This window comes from Oncorhynchus tshawytscha, linkage group LG16 (assembly GCF_018296145.1).
Source record: "Oncorhynchus tshawytscha isolate Ot180627B linkage group LG16, Otsh_v2.0, whole genome shotgun sequence".
NCBI classification, from domain to species: Eukaryota; Metazoa; Chordata; class Actinopteri; order Salmoniformes; family Salmonidae; genus Oncorhynchus; species Oncorhynchus tshawytscha.
Window position 1 is genome coordinate 60,835,710 of NC_056444.1, and position 18,633 is coordinate 60,854,342.

The following is an 18,633-nucleotide window of genomic DNA, read 5'->3' on the forward strand; positions in this document are numbered from 1 at the left end:
CGATTTTTAAATGGCATCAGCCTTTTTTGGTCCTCCAATAATCGGTAACGGCATTGAAAAATCATAATCGGTCGACCTCTATTTCCTACCCTCACTCTGCTTTGTGGTGTAGGGTCTTACATCGAGAGTATTTTCGTGAAGATACAGATTGAAAGTATAGATTGCTATAATTTTCTAACACATTTTAGTCTCATGTTGATATTTCACACCATCTGCAGGATTTTGGAGTTGCCTATATGCGATCGAGCAAAATGATTGGCCTACACTTGATTTAGGCTACGTTATAGCATGCTAAATATTTCTGATCAGTGATAGATGAGCAAACGAATAGGTGAGCTACCACCGCACTCCCACTTGCCCAGCTAGAAATCACATTGATTAAGTGTGTTGTTGAAATATAGTTTGATCTTTTAGAAATTAAGCAAATTGATTGCACCCAAATTGGCCATCATAATTTAATGGATTCATATGATATTCAACAAATATAGTACCCAACATCCATAATTAAGATGAGGAATTCCCAAAAATGGTCAAAAGCCACCCACATAAAAGCCACCCCCCACTCAAACTCTACACTAATCCCATCCCAAAGACCAGTATACAATAGGAGTTGTCTCTGTCTGACAAGTAGTATGAAGCAGTGGCTTGGAGTATTGTTTGTTCATACCATGTGGCCTAATGCATTTCCATTAAATGTGGTGATGGTTAGGGTCCTTTTCCCTGTTCAGAGATGTTAGTCAATGAAGTCATTCACCTTACTATCATACTGTATAATGGGATATTATCAAGTTTTGACCTTTTAAATTGAGCTGTTCCTGCTATACTGCCCCACTCTTTTATCCAGTTTCCTGGTCTCCTGTGTTTATAAAATGGATTTGCAACTTTGGGTAGAAAACCAATAACGTTTGCTCATGATGAAAACAAAGTGTGTGTTCATCCTCACAATTAAAAATAGTCCTCTATGAAAGCAATTCCAATCAAAGTTTATTGGTCGCATACACAGTTTTGCAGATGTTATCACAGGTGCAGGGAAATGCTCATGTTTCTAGCTCCAACAATGCAGCAATATCGAGCAATACAATAACAATACACACATTATCCAAAAGTAGAAAAAATAACAAGAAATTAAGACCTGTCAGAACGATCGATGTCAAAATCTGGAATATAAATAAATATATGTACTGTATGTGAATGGTGTGTATATAGACTGTATGGACAGTATATGAATAGAACATGTGTGTACATATAGGATGAGCCAATACTAAAATACAGTACCATTTGGACACACCTACTCATTCCATGGTTTTTCATTTTTTTAAACTATTTTCTAAGTTGTAGAATAATAGTGAAGACATCAACTATGAAATAACACATATGGAATCATGCAGTAACCAAACAAGTGTTAAACAAAACAAAATATATTTTATCTTTGAGATTCTTCAAAGTAGCCACCCTTTGCCTTTGACAGATTTGCACACTCTTGGCATTCTCTCAACCAGCTTCATGAGATAGTCACCTGGAATGCGTTTCAATTAACAGGTGTGGCTTGTTAAAAGCTAATTTGTGGAGTTTCTTTACTTAATGCATTTGAGCCAATCGCTTGTGTTCTGATCATGTAGGGGTGATATTCAGAAGATATCCCTATTTGGTAAAATACCAAGTCCATATCATGGCAAGAACAGCTCAAGTAAGCAAAGAGAAACGACAGTCCATCATTACTTTAAGACGTGAAGGTCAGTCAATCCGGAAAATTTCAAGAACTTTCAATGCTTCTTCAAGTGCAGTTGCAAAAACCATCAAGCGCTATGATGAAACTGGCTCTCATGAGGACCGCCACAGGAAAGGAAGACCCATAAATACCTCTGCTGCAGAGGATACGTTCATTAGAGTTAACTGCACCTCAGATTGCAGCCCAAATAAATGCTTCACAGAGTTCAAGTAACAGACACATCTCAACATCAACTGTTCATTGGAGACTGCGTGAATCAGGCTTTCATGGTCGTCTTGCTACCAAGAAACATGAGCTATGGACATTAGACTTGTGGAAATCTGTCCTTTGGTCTGATGAGTCCAGAGATTTTTGGTTCCAAACGCTGTGTCTTTGTGAGATGCAGAGTAGGTGAATGGATGATCTCCGCATGTGGTTCCCACCGTGAAGCATGGAGGTGCTTTGCTGGTGACCCTGTCGGTGATTTATTTAGAATTCAAGGCATACTTAACCTGCATGGCTACCTTAGCATTCTGCAGCAATACTCCTTCAAGACTGTTGGAAAAGCATTCCAGGTGAAGCTGGTTGAGAGAATGCCAGGAGTGTGCAAAGCTGTCATCAAATTTATTTTGATTTATTTAACACTTTTTTTTTTGGTTACTACATGATTCCATATGTGTTATTTCGTAGTTGTGATGTCTTCACTATTATTTTACAGTGTAGAAAATAGTAAAAATAAAGAAAAACCTGTGAATGAGTAGGTGTCCAAACTTTTGTCTGGTACTGTTCATATATTGGTGGGTAAAACGGTGTGTAAACATTATTAAAGTGACCAATCAACGACTCTATGTACATAGGTTAGTGTAACCGGTGTGAAATGGCTAGCTAGTTAGCAGGGTGCGCGCTAATAGCCTTTCAATCGGTGACATCGCTCGCTCTGAGACCTTGAAGTAGTTGTTTCCCTTGCTCTGCAAGGGCTGTGGCTTTTGTGGAGCGATAGGTAACGATGCTTCGTGGTAGGTGGTTGTTGATGTGTGCAGAGGGTCCCTGGTTTGAGCCCAGGTAGGGGCGTGGAGTGGGACAGAAGCTAAACTATTACATTAGCAGTCTCAAAGGTTCAGGGCAGGGTACTGTGTGGAAGCCGGCTAGAGATGACTGTTTTTAAGTTTTACCTTATCAACCTTAAATGCTTCAACCCAACTCCCCTTGAATAGTCTAATAAATGCCAGCTCTCTGAGAGGGCTATTCCAATGGTGCAATACTCATAAGAAGAAATGTCCTACAAGCCCAAGACTTCGATGGAGAAATGGACTAGTGACTGAAATGTTTCATTTGAACATGGCAGTCTTATTGTTTTCAAAACCATTACTAGAAAACATCTCTGTGCAGTAGGGCTGGGTTGTATACTGTATTTTATGATATTTACTTTACCTTCTATAGAGGTATTTGAAGGTTTGGTTTGTTAAATGTGATAAGCCATGTGTCAGTTTTCATAGTTTACTTCGCTACTTGAGTCATCTCTCTCCACTCTTTCTCTCTGTGCCACTATCCACACAGACCTAGCCACAGACCAGACCTACCCTGTCACTCAAGGAGTGTATTCGATGTTACTCAACCACGGGACACGTGCGTTTATTCTGCATGGCCAATGCAGCACATGCAACAATGTTGATGACAACAATGCTGTTTTCACTTTGCTTCTTAATTTAAATCCACTAGCATTCTATAATAACACGATTAGTTTGTGTTTCTTACATCAGCAAGTTTGTCTCTTCTTAGCAAGTTGCCCTAAATCTTGTGAGGCGCTAATTGTTCGCCGCTAATGCTAACAGTCAAGTTCTTCCACACTGATCTCGATAAACCATTTCTGTATCGACTTCGCTTTTTGCACAGGGACATTGTCATGCTGAAACAGGAAAGGGCCTTCCCCAAACTGATGCCACAAAGTTGGAAGCGTAGAATCTTCTCGAATGTCATTGTATGCTGTAGCGTTTAGATTTGCCTTCAATGGAATTTAGGGGCCTAGCCCATGAAAAACAGGCCCAGACCATTATTCCTCCTTCAGCAAACTTTACACTTAGCTCTAGGGTTTTTCTGGAAATTTTCCATGGGAAGTTGAGTCCTGGAATTTTGCTTAAATTCATTAAAAAAAAATAGCTTAACAGGGAACTTTTTTTGTGGGATACACAAGGCAATTCTAGGTCTTGTGGCATAAACTATCCCCAATTCAATGGAATTGCAACCCTCTGCATGCACAGCTGATTCTTCCTTCACATGTACAGCTGATTCTCAAGATCTTGCACACAAATGAGATACTGCTACACTGTCTGAGCTAAGGACTACACGCTTTCTGGTAAGTTTTGATTACAATACTGGGTGAGTATATGTGATGACATACATGTTTTTTTTGTTAACTAGTAGATAGTAGCCTACAGAAAAATGTTTTAATCATTTATAACTTGTTCACAATTTCTGCTAGTTAGTTTTTGCCATCATGTGGGTTTTTAGCTTGCTTGAGTTAATTCACCTGTTTCCATACATGTTTAATTTTAAAACATTCATCTTACAAAGGAGTTGTTTAATCTAACTTCTTAACTATGTGTCTGTACATGGAATTGTATTTGTTTTGTTACATTTTTTTTCTTCTAATCTTTACAGGAAAGTGCCACAGTCTGATGTGAGGAGACATTTCACTCCAGCTAATGTAGAAGGAAAAGCTGTGTACATTTGCAAATACTGTGCCAAATCATATGTGAAGAATGCAACAAAGATGCAGAATCATCTGGCCAAGTGCATGAAGTTCCCTCAGCGCTCCCAACAAGCAACCTCTGACAAAAGTCCCTCTACTTCTATTCGAGGTGAAAATTATGAATCAGACACCTTATCGATAGCAACAGCTCATGGTCCTCCTGGAATCAGAAGTTTTTTTGACTCAATGGAGGAACGTAATCAGAAATGCTGATGACTGTCTTGCTCGAGCTGTATATGCAACTGGTTCACCTCTGATGCTCACAGGCAATGTGTATTGGAAGAGATTTCTGAATGTTCTTTGCCCAGGATACACCCCTCCAACCAGACATGCTTTATCTACTCATTTGCTGCATGCATAGTTCAACAGAGTTCAAGTGAAGGTCAAGCAAATCATAGTGAAAGCAGACTGTATTGCAATCATCTCTGATGGGTTGTCGAATGTTCGTGGGCAAGGAATAATTAACTTCATCTCCACTACTCAACCAGTATTCTGCAAGAGCACAGACACAAGGGACAACAGACACACCGGTCTCTACATTGCAGATGAGCTGAAGGCAGTCATCAATGACTTTGGACCACAGAAGGTATTTGCACTGGTGACAGACAATGATGCGAACATGAAGGCTGCTTGGCTGTGCTGCTCATGCATTGGATCTGCTCCTCAAGGACATCATGGCACTGAAAAAAACATTGGATACACTCTACAAGAGAGCCAAGGAAATGGCTAGGTATGTGAAGGGTCATCAAGTTATAGCAGCAATCTACCTCACCAAGCAAAGTGAGAAGAAAAAGAGCACCACATTCAAGCTTCCCAGCCACACCCGACGGTGTGGTGTTGTCATCATGTTTGACAGTCTCCAGGAGGGGAAGGAGTCTCCAAGAAATGGCCATATCACTGTCTGCCAAAATGGATCGGGTGATCAAGAGGATCCTCCTGGATGATGTGTTTTGGGAGAGAGTGGTAAGCAGCCTAAAACTCCTGCCTGAAGCCCATTCACGCCGCAGCATACATGTTGAACCCCAAGTATGCTGGCAAAAGCATCCTGTCTTGTGCAGAGATCAACAAGGCATATGGTGTCATCACTACCGTGTCTCACCACTGTGGCCTGGATGAGGGCAAGGTTCTTGACAGTCTGGCGAAGTACACTTCCAAGCAAGGGCTTTGGGATGGAGATGCAATATGGCAGTTGTGCCAACATATCTCATCAGCCACCTGGTGGAGGGGACTTTGTGGATCTGAGGCTCTTTCCCCTGTTGCCTCCATCATCCTCCAAATCCCACCAACATCAGGCGCCTCAGAGCTCAACTGGTCCTTGTTTGGGAACACACACACCAAAGCACGCAACAGGCTGACCAATACAAGGGTTAAAAAATCAGTGGCCATCCAGGCAAATTTGAGGTTTTTGAGCATGACAACGAGCCATCCTCAACAAGGTTGGAAAGTGACAGTGAAGATGAGGCCTCCGAGTCTGATGTTCAAGAGGTGGACATCGAGGATGTCCAGGGAGCAGATGTGGAAGACAACCAAAGCTTTAGTTTCCTTTTACAGATGTATGTTGAAAACATTTTTGGGAGATGTGATGGATCATTGGGGATAATTTAATATTCCCTTTTTGTTGTTCAGTGAAATCATCCCAAGTGAAGAGTCAACTCATTTAATTAAAGTTCAATCCATAACTAAATCGTTTTTAAAATTTCTATTGGAAGGATTTAATCATTTGCAATTATTTCTACTGGTAAGGTACAATGTTTGTTTCTGTCTCCATATGATATGGCAAGTATATCCAATGCAAAAAACATCTACATTTAAATTATATTAATATTATTTTCCATATATTTCTGTTAATTCCCACGGAAAGTTTCCACCTCTGAATATTCCCCAAAATGTGCAACCCTAGTTGGCACTATACATTCAGGCAGGTAGCGTTCTCCTGGCATCTGCCAAACCCAGATTCGTCCGTTGGACTGCGAGATGGTGAAGCGGGACTCATTACTCCAGAGAATGCGTTTCCACTGCTGCAGAGTCCAATGGCGGCGTGCTTTACACCACTCCAGCCGACGCTTGGCATTGTGCATGGTGACCTTAAGCTTGTGTGCGGCTGCTCGGCCATGGAAACCCATTTAATGAAGCTCCCGACGAACAGGTTGTGTACTGAAGTTGCTTCCAGAGGCAGATTTGAACTCGGTAGTGAGTGTTGCAATTGAGGACAGATGATTTTTACGTGCTACGCGCTTCAGCACTCGGTGGTCCCGTTCTGTGAGTTTGTGGCCTACCACTTTGCGTCTGAGCCGTTGTTTCTTCTAGATTTTTCCACTTCACAATAACAGCACTTACAGTTGACCGGGGCAGCTCTAGAAGGGCAGAAATTTGATGAACTGACTTGTTGGAAAGGTGGCATCCTATGACTGTTGAAAGTCATTGAGCTCTTCAGTAAGGCCATTCTACTGCCAATGTTTGTCTATGGAGATTACATGGCTATGTACTCAATTTTATACACCTGTCAGCAATGGGTGTGGCTGAAATAGCTGAATCCAATAATTTGAAGGGGTGTCCACCTACTTTTGTATATACTTTTTCCACATATTGTTAATTTACAGCCTTATTCTAAAATGGATTAAAAGTCAAAAAAAGTATTCAAAGTCAGAGATACCTTATTTACATAAGTGTTCAGACCCTTTGCTATGGGACTCGAAATTGAGCTCCGGTACCTCCTGTATACATTGATCATCCGTGAGATGTTCCTACAACTTGATTTGTAGTCCACCTTTGGTAATTCTATTGATTGGACATGATTTGGAAAGGCACACACCTGTCTATATAAGGTCCCACAGTTGACAGTGCCTATCAGAGCAAAAACCAAGCCATGAGGTCGAAGCAATTGTCTGTAGAGACCCGAGACAGGATTGTGTCGAGGCACCAACCTGGGGAAGGGTACGAACACATTTCTGCAGCATTGAAGTTCCCCAAGAACACAGTGGCCTCCATTCTTAAAAATAAGTTTATAACCACCAAGGCTCTTCTTAGAGCTGGCTGTCTGGCCAAACTGAGCAATCGGGGGACAAGGGCCTTGGTCAGGGAGGTTATGAAGAACCCGATGGTCAATCTGACAGCTCTTGAGTTCCTCTGTGGAGATGGGAGAAACTTCCAGAAGGACAACCATCTCTGCAACACTCCACCAAACATACCTTTATGGTAGAGTGGCCAGACAGAAGCCACTCCTCAGTAAATGTCACATGACAGCCCGTTGGAGTTTTCCAAAAGGCACCTAAAGGACTCCGACCATGAGAAACGAGATTCTCTGGTGTGATGAAACCAAGATTAAGCTCTTTGGCCTGAATGCCAAGTGTCACATCTGGAGGTAACCTGGCACCATCCCTACGGTGAAGCATGGTGGTGGCAGCATCATGCTGTTTGGATGTTTTTCAGCGATAGGGGCTGGGAGACTAGCCCGGATCGAGGAATGGAGCAAAGTACAGAGAGAGATCCTTGATGAAAACACTTCTCCAGAGCACTCAGAACCTTAGACTGGGGGCGAAGGTTCACCTTCCAACAGGACAACGACCCTAAGCACACAGCCAAGACAATGTAGGAGTGGCAGACTTGAGGCTGTAAACGCTGCCAAAGTTGCTTCAACAAAGTACTGAATAAAGGGTCTGAATACTTATGTAAATGTAATATTTCAGTTTATTTGTAATAAATTTGCAAACATTTCTATAAACCTGTTTTTGCTTGGTTATGAGTTATGTGTAGATTGAGGGGGGGGGGGATCTAATCCATTTTAGAATAAGGATGTAACGTGGGAAAAAGTCAAGGGGTTTGAATACTTTCCGAATACACTGTATTGTAGCCTGCCTGGAGTGGACCTGGGTCCGAGCCGTTGTCATGTCATGTAACAGTTTCCTACAGAATGTCAAAATGGAGATTAAGCCTATGCTTCAGGAACTACAAATAAAATATAGCTGGTGCTGTATTACAGGAGTTTATCAGGTTTATGGCCGAAATGTGACAAGTGAATGGAACTGTCTGAAGATTTTTTCCCCCCCAACTGATTCAACCAGATTAGCCTAAATGTTTTAGGCCCTCAATAATGTGCTTACTTTACATCAGCAACCCAGGAATTAGTGCAACATTTGCTTTGTCATCCATTGCTGTGAAGATCGAACTAACAGTGTCAGGCCTACATGCGGAACTGAGACAGACAAGATAACATAATTTGATTTCCGAAATGTAAATGATTCAGACCTTCTTCTACCCTATCATACCCTTCAGGCAGACCTGGGCCTCTGGGCATGGGACTCTCGAAACGGACATATATTACATTTGTATTATTATACACTAAATAAAATGTCCTGACAATGTTAAGGATGTTTTGTTCTCCATTTTGTGAATGTTATTGTACTATGTCAATATCCTCTTAATACAAAGTTGTTCTAATTAGGCTATTGATAGTTGGCCCATGCCTAATGTTGTTTTTAGAAACCCTTTTGATAAATTAGGCCTAGATTTTGTACTAAGATATTTAGTCTTCAAATGGTGTAGGCCTAAGCTATTTATTATTATCTGACTAATATACTAAAGATCTAATGGTCCTTAACCTGCTTTTCTATACAATTTGTGATCTATACTGTAGATATTTTGTTCAGGCTGCTGTAATTCACATGTTCATCTAACCTTTGGCATCTTGGATTTTCAAGCATGTGCCGACTGTGTACAGAGATAGCCTATTCAGGCTACATGAATGTCCCCTGTGGCAGTGTACTTCTGAATATCATTTGCTGAAATATTAGACAAATCCAACCCGCACACTCCACATTGCCAGTAGGTGGAGCTCTAATCCAAGCATCTGTTCATGTTTTCAGCCTCGTGCTCCGTCCAGAGATGAAGTTGCCCCCAGAGAAGCACTGGTAAGATGACATCACTGTGTTCTGCACAACTAACCAAGTGAAACCCTCCACTGTTTACCAGCTTATTTCTAGTCCTATTTTCACTAGGCAGAGAGTGAACAAAAGCCCTATTCAATCAAAACTAAGGCTAAACAGGATTTTTTAGATAAGTCAAAAAATACTGTTTTTCATGAACATGTTTAGATAGTTCAACACTGTTTTGTTGACTTTAAATGAAGCAATGTGAAATTAAATGACCCTTTCCTGGAAGAATGCTTCTTATTTTCTGTAAACGTGTGTTACAGATTGGTATTGAATAGCTTATCTTTTTATTAGCTGTTGTAAGTCTCTTTCAAAGGGGCTGTAGGCCTACATTTTAATTGCCCACTACCACGCCCTGCATCTTTCCATTTTTTATTCCCTTATGTCATGTATGATTTTCCTCCTAAACCACAGATGAAAAGCGTTGTCCTTGCTAGTTAGTTTATTCTTAACAAATACGTCCGTTAGGCCTCATTTTTATTTTGCATCAGAATCTGTGCTCCTTTCAAACCTTTCAGAATGCTGTTAAAGTATTGTTGTGTTTTTGTTTTGTAAGTTTAATGGCATGATGTGCAACAATTTAATGGCATGATAAATTGGCCATTAAAACAAATACAGTGGAATAAAAAGGTAAACCTTGAACATGGCAATGGTCATTTCAACACCAAACAACCACATAGGATATTGCTTGCATTTTAAATGTTGTATCCAAGGATATTTATTGTAGTCATTCTTGTTTAGGTAGCCTCCTGTCCACACAAGGTGTCACTTACAGGATATGTTTAAGTTAAGACAAACCTTGTCACACAGATACACTATGTGAGCTATGCAGCTCACATATCAGTCCACTTAAAAAGAAAAAAGCAGTGAATGTTCATTCTTATCATGAACTTTGTTGTGGCTTGTAAGATGGAAGATTGTCCAGCTATCATTCATTGTTCAAGGGGACCAATTATCTGACAGTCACTTTGGAACCAGTGACTATCTAATAGGCTTCTTAATAAGATGATACTTCTAGTGTTTTGTCTTTGAGGAATAAAAAAAGGGACTTTTTGAACTGTTCTGCTACATTGATACGTCTCTTTAAAGTCAGGGGTCGATTGGATGTTTGAATTGTTGTACAAAGCTTTGATCTTCTACCATTGTGGTCCGAATGTGTTTCTAATGTGTGAGTTAGATTAATTCTACAGTAAGAGAATGATGCAGAGACAGATTTTTCCCTTAAAAAAAAAAAGTATTTCAAACAAAAGAACATTGATTGCAAAGTTAAACAAACCATACGACTCGATGCACAAGGACTACTTTTAATGGCTTCCACAGAAAACTTTACAGAAAGTAAAACAATTTTTTGCAATAATTGTTTTTTTTGTTTGTTTGGCATACATTTTAAACAAACCAATCTGAGTTTCAACATCATTCTGTTACTGTGGAATTGGCCAAAAGTGATAAGTGGAGTGAAAGGTCTAAACCGCTTTAGATACGCTCATGACTGAAGTCTGTGAGACTGTTTGGGCACTCTGGGTGCTTGCTATGGGTCCGCGTACTGTACCCACCGCACTAGTAACCTAGTGGCACTAGTAACCTAGTGGCACTAGTAGCCTAATATCTTACACACACGTCAACACACTGGTGCGCCTCATAACAGGGATCCGATATGTATTCTTGAATACATCTGTGACACATTGTCTTAGTGTTCACTCTTACCTTTCTCATTCGCTACTACCGAGGCTGATTTTAATCCTGTCATGGGGTCATTGATTGTTGTAGTTTTCTCCTAGGCTTTATTTCAATTTAATTCATATTTATCCAAGTGTGTTACCCCCCTCTCCCCCATTCTTAAAAAGAGGATATATTCTTGTTATGAAGGTCCTGGTTCAAGACATGGTTGACATGTCCCCCCCCCTCCCTCCTCTTTTTCTCCTTTCTCTTTTTGATGAGCTGCTCTTTCCCAGTTAAGTGGATTATTACAGTAGGGATAATTCTTGTCACATGGCATTATTTGGATGAGGTGAATAATTGAAATTTGTGTCTGAAAGCATTTTATCTGGATGAGAGGAAGGGGACTGCTGGCAGGGGTTGGAGGGAGGAGGCTTCTAGGTGTGTGTGTGCGTGTGTGCGTGTGTGCGTGTGTGTGTGTGTGTGTGTGTGTGCGTGCGCGCGTGCGCGCGTGCGCGCGTGTGCGCGTGCACGCGTCTGAGTGTCAGGCTAGGGACACCAGTCAATGTTAACAGGTTCTGACTCACCTCGCCCGATCAGCGGGCCCTGGCTCACCGAACGGCTCGGGTGAAGCCACTGCCACCACCGCCTCGGCCAGGGTGAGACACTGAGAAGGAGCAGGTTTGGACCTGCAGTTTTTCTCTCAGTGGGCTGGCACAGACCGAGCGCTCCCTCCGGTTCACTGGAGTACTAGTCAGTCGCTCCCAGCTACCGCTGTTGCCTTGGGGGCTGGGGTTGTCCCTCTCATTCACTCGCCCGTCCCTGTCCTCGCTTTGCCACTCACTGCCTCTCCTTCTCGCCATCTTGCTTCTTTTACCCTCATTGCCCCCCATCAAATCTGTCCTTCCCCCTCCCAATTCTATCTAGTTCTCTGAAAAAAAACTCCAATCGTTGTCATCAGAAAAATAGAACCATGTTTGTTTGTCAACCCCAGCTCGCACCATTCAATGTGGATATGCTAACGGGCATGACCTCTGGAAAGAAAGAGAAGAGGAGCAGGTTGTTTCAATCTCACTGGCTGGCTGCTGTGTCTCCCATACTGTGTCTCTGCATAGGCTGGGGCTCTACATGATGCTGTGGAAGTGTTGTGTACAGCTGGCCCTCAGGGAACCGGGGGGGGGGTGTGTATATATGCAACTATGTGTGTTGGTGCATGTATAGTGTGTGTGTGTGTGTACAGTAGGCCTATGTGCGCATGTGTGTTTAGGGGTGGTGGGTTGGAGGAGCAGAGGGAGGAGGTAATGGGAGGGGGGGAAAGTTGTAAGAAGAACATCCCGGTCTCACACAACTTCAAAAGCTCCCCTTCCCCAGGATATTAAGCGACTGTGATGAAAAATTTAGCGAGCGTTAAATAAGGCGCTTTGAAGTGATCTGTTTTGGCTCAGCAGTCTCTGAATTTCCGTAGCCCCTCTGCTATCACCATCATGCTAGCTAGCTAGAGAGAGAGAGAAAATGAAAATGCATAAAGCCCAGGAGTTGGGTGGGGGGGGCTGAAGAAATGCCAACGTATACGTTGGAAGTACTGCCAGTGGCATGGGTCAAGACTGCTTCTGCTCCCCCTGGTCTATCTCTACCTCTTTCCTCCTCATTTTCCCCTTTTCTTCTGCTATTCTTCCCTGTTCCCATGAGCCCTGGCAGACATGCAGTGCCATCAGAAAGTATTCACACCCCTTTTTACCCCCACATTTTGTTGTTACAAAGTGGGATTCAAATAGATTGTTAACAAAAAAATAACAATCTACACAAATTACTCTGTCAAAGTGGAAGAAAAATTCTAACATTGGTAAAAAAAAAAAAGCAAATGTCTGTTGGAAAGCAGACTAAACCAGGTTTTCCTCTAGGAGTTTACCTGTGCTTAGATCTATTCTGTTTATTTTTATCCCACCCAAAAATCCCTTGTCCTTGCTGATGACAAGCATACCCATAACATGATGCAGCCATCAACATGCTTGAAAATATTCAGGACATAAAGTTGATTTCTTTGCCACCAATGTTTTACTTATACCTTATTGCAAACAGGCTTCCTTTTCACTCTGCCAATAAGATTAGTGTTGTGGAGTAACTACAATGTTGTTGATCCATCCTCAGTTTTGTCCTGTCACAGCCATTAAATGTCTGCCAATAGGTGCCCTTTGTGCCTCATTGGAACATCTCCCTGGTCTTTGTGGTTGAATCTGTGGTTGAAATGTGTTGCTCAACCTGAGGGACCTTACAGATAATTGTATGTGTGGGGTAGAGAGTTGAGGTAGTAATTCAAAAATCCTGTTAAACACTATTATTGCACACCGAGTGAGTCCATTCAACTTAATGTGACTTGTTAAGCACATTTTTTTACTCGTGAAACTATTTAGGCTTGCCACAACAAAGGGGTTAAATATTTATTGACTCAAGACAATTCAGATTTTAATTTTTAATTTGTAATAATAAAAATAATAATAATTCCACTTTGACATTATGGAGTATTGTGTGTAGGCCAGTAACACATTTTTCAGTTTAATCCAATTTAAATTCAGGCTTTAACACAACAAAATGTGAATACGTGCTGAAGGCCATGTATGTTCTTCAAATGCCAAAATTAAAATTAAAAATATTTGTCCTCCATAGCAAACATTTGAACAAAAATGTAAATGAAGAATTGTTGAAATGTGGAAAACATTTGACAACTTTTTAAAGCGGCAAGCTAAAAATTGAGGACTACAAATCTGACACCAATCAGATATGGGTGAATAATAGCCGACACATTGAAGTCACCTAGCTTGCCACATTTATCTAACTACTAGGCTACAGTACTAGTTTTGTAATGGAGGAAAATCTTCTCGATTTTTAATTAAAAAAACATAAGACAACATGTCTGAAAACAAGAAGCTTCTCACTGATGTCAAATTTATTTAGAAAGGCCTATGTGTTTTCATATTGAACAAACTGTTATAACACTCCATATTCCTTATTCCGACAGAATAAGCAATGATATTCAGTAATGGGCCCAGTAGGGTGTTACTTAGTCTGTCAGAAAACTAGGCTGCAATTTAGTTTGTCTAGGGAACCTTCCTTTTAGATTTTTCTTTTTTCCTCTTTGCTCATTACTTTAATTGTAATTGTAATCCTTTATTGGAGCTGTCTGCAGTAAAGGAGAATTATGGTCAGGGTGGGGGCGCGAGCCACAGAGATATTTCATGATTATTGGCGAAGACGGTCACTAGGTGGCAGCCAGTATTTCGGCCTTACTGTGATTACTGGGTTGGGAATTGATGATTGTGTGAGAGACTGAGTATGTGTGTTAGCTGGTGGTTCTAGCTGCTTCTACCCAAACACTCTCCGAGCTTAAAAATATCAAAATTCAGTGCAAAAGCATCTGAATAACGCCTGAAGCCTCATGCTCTATGTATTGTACGTCTGACATTTGTTCTGACGAGCTATGTTAGTGTTTGCTTTATAGATCTGTCCTTCGTATTGAGTGGAGGTCCTCTTTCGGGGGTTTCATGCACATTGAACAGAGCCTGTTTTGCAGAGCCTCCCTAGGGAACGCAATCTATGGTATTTTGTGGGGCACACCATATACCATAATGCTATATTATTACACCATATGGAGTTTGTGTTGTGAAAAACAATTTTTTTCTCATTTCTTTCAGTGCATTTTGTAACACTTGTCAAAGTTGTCCACTTAGTTGAGCGTACTTCTTAGGTCTTGGTGAACCTGTCTCTGAGACTCAATTTCTCTGAGTCGCTCTTGTTGTGCATCTATTCGATGTGTTTGTGTCAGTGGTTAATGATACAGGAAGGACCCACTGTTTTATTGTTGCTGTGTTGCACTTTTTTCCTCCCCCTCACCCCCTGGTAGCCTCCTTAGAGGACTCTGTATGAATTCTCACTGTCATGTCCAAGGACGAGTGGCGCAGGGTCAGCTAATTGCTTTTATGATTATGATTTCACGTCAGATTTATCGTGCATGCTCGGAGCACATCTTCCAGGTCTGCCGACACTGCTGGCTTCTCAAAATGAGTTTACTGCTCCTGGCTTGGACTTCTTGTTTAAAGGTCCAATGCAGCAGTTTTTATCTCAATATGAAATCATTTCTGAGTAACAATTAAGTACCTTTACTGTGAGTTTATTAAAATGGTTCAAAAGAAACAAAAATAGCTTCTTAGCAAAGACCAATTTCTCATGCAAGAATTTTGCTAGTCTGAGAGTAGTCTGAGTGAGTGGCCTTATTGGACTTGTGTAATGGGAAGGAATTGTAACAGAACTAGCTGTTATTGGAAGAGAGGTGTGAATTTTTAATTTTTTTTTGGTTTGTTATTGATCTATTAACTTTTCCTTCTGGTGATGTCACCAGGGAGGCCAAAACTCCATTCCACCAAAACAAGCTGAAATTTCAGGCGGTCTTTTCAAACAACTCTTACACTAAAAAGGCATTACCATAATTTTCACAATTTACAGTGTTATTCCAACCTCGTAGTGTGGAAATGTATATATAAAACACATTTTTATAAAACACAATCACATTTTTGACTGCATTGGGCCTTTAAGTGCAGGTCACACTTTTTGACTCATTAGACCAGAATGTGGGTGAATCAGACAGGCTTCCCCACCCCCATCCCTTTTGGCCACAAAATGCTCTTTCTCCAGCGGGTTCTTGAACGTGAGAAATATTGAGGTCATGATGAAGGGATGACACAGGCAAGGATTCTTGCGCTTATAAAAAGGTCTGTTAATAAATCTTTCCTCTTTATTTCTGTGTGCCAAATGTCTTTCTGATGTTGGTGATTTTCTTATGGTTCCACCCTGCTCTTTGAAAAGGATAAGTAGAGAGGAGTCCAAGCCAAATGTTTACTGTTTTGTGGTTTCTGCTCTGCTGCACCAGAACTGTGTTCCTCACTTCCTTTAAAGGGATACTTCGGGATTTTGGCAATGAGGCCCTTTATCTACATACCCAGAATCAGATGAACTTGTGGATAGAATTTTTATGTCTCTGCGTGCAGTTTGAACAAATTTGCTAATTAACGATAGCTGTTCCTGTAGACTTCCAATCATTGTGCTAATGCTAGTTAGCGTTGGCTCGCGAAACTACTTCCAACTTCCTTCATACTGGATGCTGAGACATAAAAATGTTATCCATGAGTTCATCTAATGCAGTGGGACACTTTTTTTTTCCCCCAATGCTGCCTCTTTTCTTTCTAAACTGTGAAAATGTTTACGCTAATAATTAGCACATATATTTCATTGTTCATTTAAATGATTGATTGTAAGGCTGTATTGATTTCATATTGTAAACTGTTCAGAGCCTCTTGTTTGCTGTAGTAGTTTTGACCTCACATTGACCCGTGGGCTAAGTTGCAGTGCAATGGCAGATGCAGCCCAAAAGAATGACACTTTCTGGAAAGTTCCATTTTCAAACATTGAAGTCTATGATTATGAAGAATTCCATCAACTTTAATTAGTACTTTTGAATTTATTTGTAGAAATGTTAATCATAGCGAATACACTAATGCAAACAACATGGTAACAAAGCTATAATTTCCAAATTCTCTCATAAATTTGTGAGCTGTCATATGTTTGCTTAACATTATATAATTTTAAAACATTTTTAATTAGGGCGTAGTTAGTTTGTCTCAATATGCTTGGGAAAGAATCATCATTGAGTTGGGTTTTAACACTCACTACTGTTCCACTTTGTAATTATTTCGGCTTGATTTACCATTTGCGTCACATTTGTGTGCAGAATCGGAGAGTAGGGAAACTTGGGTCTGTGAGTGGCTCGTTTCTCACAGAGAGACTTGAAATCTCCAGATGAATCAGAGATGTCTACGCTGTCAAGACTGCTCACATCGCTCTCAGCCTCCAATGTCACTTTCAAGGCATAATTACACAAGTTGTGTTGATTAGTATGAGATGCAATTACGCCGGCTTTCCGCCGCAAATGGGGGATGTGATGCCTCTTGATTGACAGCAAGCATCCTGGCTTTAATAAGTAAATGACTATGGTAATTCAGGTACTGAGACCCTTTGATTTGTCAGCATCTTTTTCATTTTGGCGATGTCCTCTGATTTTAATGAACAGGAGGGTGATTGAAGCTCTCTCTCTCTCTCGTTCATTCGTTCATTTCTCTGGCCTGAAAGCATTTTCAGTAGGGGAGGCCCAAACTGTTTTGCAGGCCATATTCCAAATCCCTCCACTGATGCTGAATTCTGTTTCTTCTGATGGTTTGATCAAGTGTGTAAAAAGCATAATCTTGAAAGCTGCCTTTTGCCTGTACTACACTGTTGCACGGCTTTTTTCAGTTTTGTGGAAATAAGAGAAATGATTAGTAATTTACACTTCAGGGATTTTTCTTTTCATATATTTTTTATCTGGCTTCCCAGTGAGTTATTAGCTGTTAATTTGTCTGCCAGCTCCCCTGCAGCGCCAGATATTTGTTTAAATGGTGGGATTCCCTCAGTGCAATTGTAACTACTGTATACTTCTGAAAATGCTGCTGAGCTCTCTCTAATTACGTAACGCAATGCTAGTGCTGGTTAGTGGGAGAATATTAGGCCGAGCTATGAATAAGGAGAGCTAAAAAGTCACTGCACTTAAAGGGATAGTTCAGTATAATTACATATTTAGGTACACTATCTAAATATGTAATTTCGCTGAACTAGGCTTATCCCTTTAAAGTGTTTTCCAGACAGGAAAATTGACATGTATGTTCAGAAGCTAGATCATATGTTGCTAACTAAAGGCCAAAGGCTTGCCATATTGCAAATTATATAGTAACCCATTATCTCAAAATCCACACATTTCTAAATTAAGTTTTGAAAGAATACTGAAATTTGAGAAGACTGCCTTTTTATTAAGACTACCCCTTTAACACCATGTAGGACAACTGTCTTTTTAGACCATGCAGGCCCCATCTAAAAGTCAGATATCAGTCAGTCTTTACTAGATTTACACAATGACTTAAGGGAAATGCCCTTGTTAGTCTCACTAGAGCCCAGAGTCTGTTCATGCTGGTAACCCCCTACAGACTCATACATGTGCTGCATAAATATAATGAAATAATTTGCACTTGCACTCACTACCCCAGCTGTAATTTATATGGATTGAATGAGTGCTGCATTGTGGAAAAGCATGAGTGGACCAAACGCTCGTTTGTCACCTCTAATAAATGTTGGAATGTAAATTATGAAGTTATGCTTCAGATGTAAATGCACTTTATTTCAGTCCCTTAATGCAAAGACCCCACTCCAATACATTAAGACAAAGGGGGAGTCGGTGGGGGATTTAACTTAGAATTCGGACTGTTTTCACAATCAATAATAAACACAAAAGACCGTAGATGGGGAACATTATAACATATCTGACGTCGAGTTCATAAATTATTGCTTGAAAGCAGGCTTGTACACCAAAAATGTAAATACATTAATGTTATTAATAATGTAGTGACTAATAGTTCTATCAAGACTGTAATAGCAGTTTAATGGAATATGACAGCAAGAATGTATTACACTTCTTACATTTAGATGGGACCTCATAGGACATTTATCAGGGATTT

General features: G+C 40.6%; 1 protein-coding gene across 1 annotated transcript in view; it reads left to right on the top strand.

Moving 5' to 3' along the window:
• The window catches only part of pex14 (peroxisomal biogenesis factor 14), a 105,066-nt gene that overhangs the window by 2,757 nt on the left and 83,676 nt on the right, over positions 1–18,633 (top strand). The window contains exon 2 of the mRNA XM_024375656.2: positions 9,320–9,364. Within this exon, the coding sequence (XP_024231424.1) occupies positions 9,320–9,364 (45 nt within the window). The remainder of the gene's footprint in view (positions 1–9,319; positions 9,365–18,633) is intronic.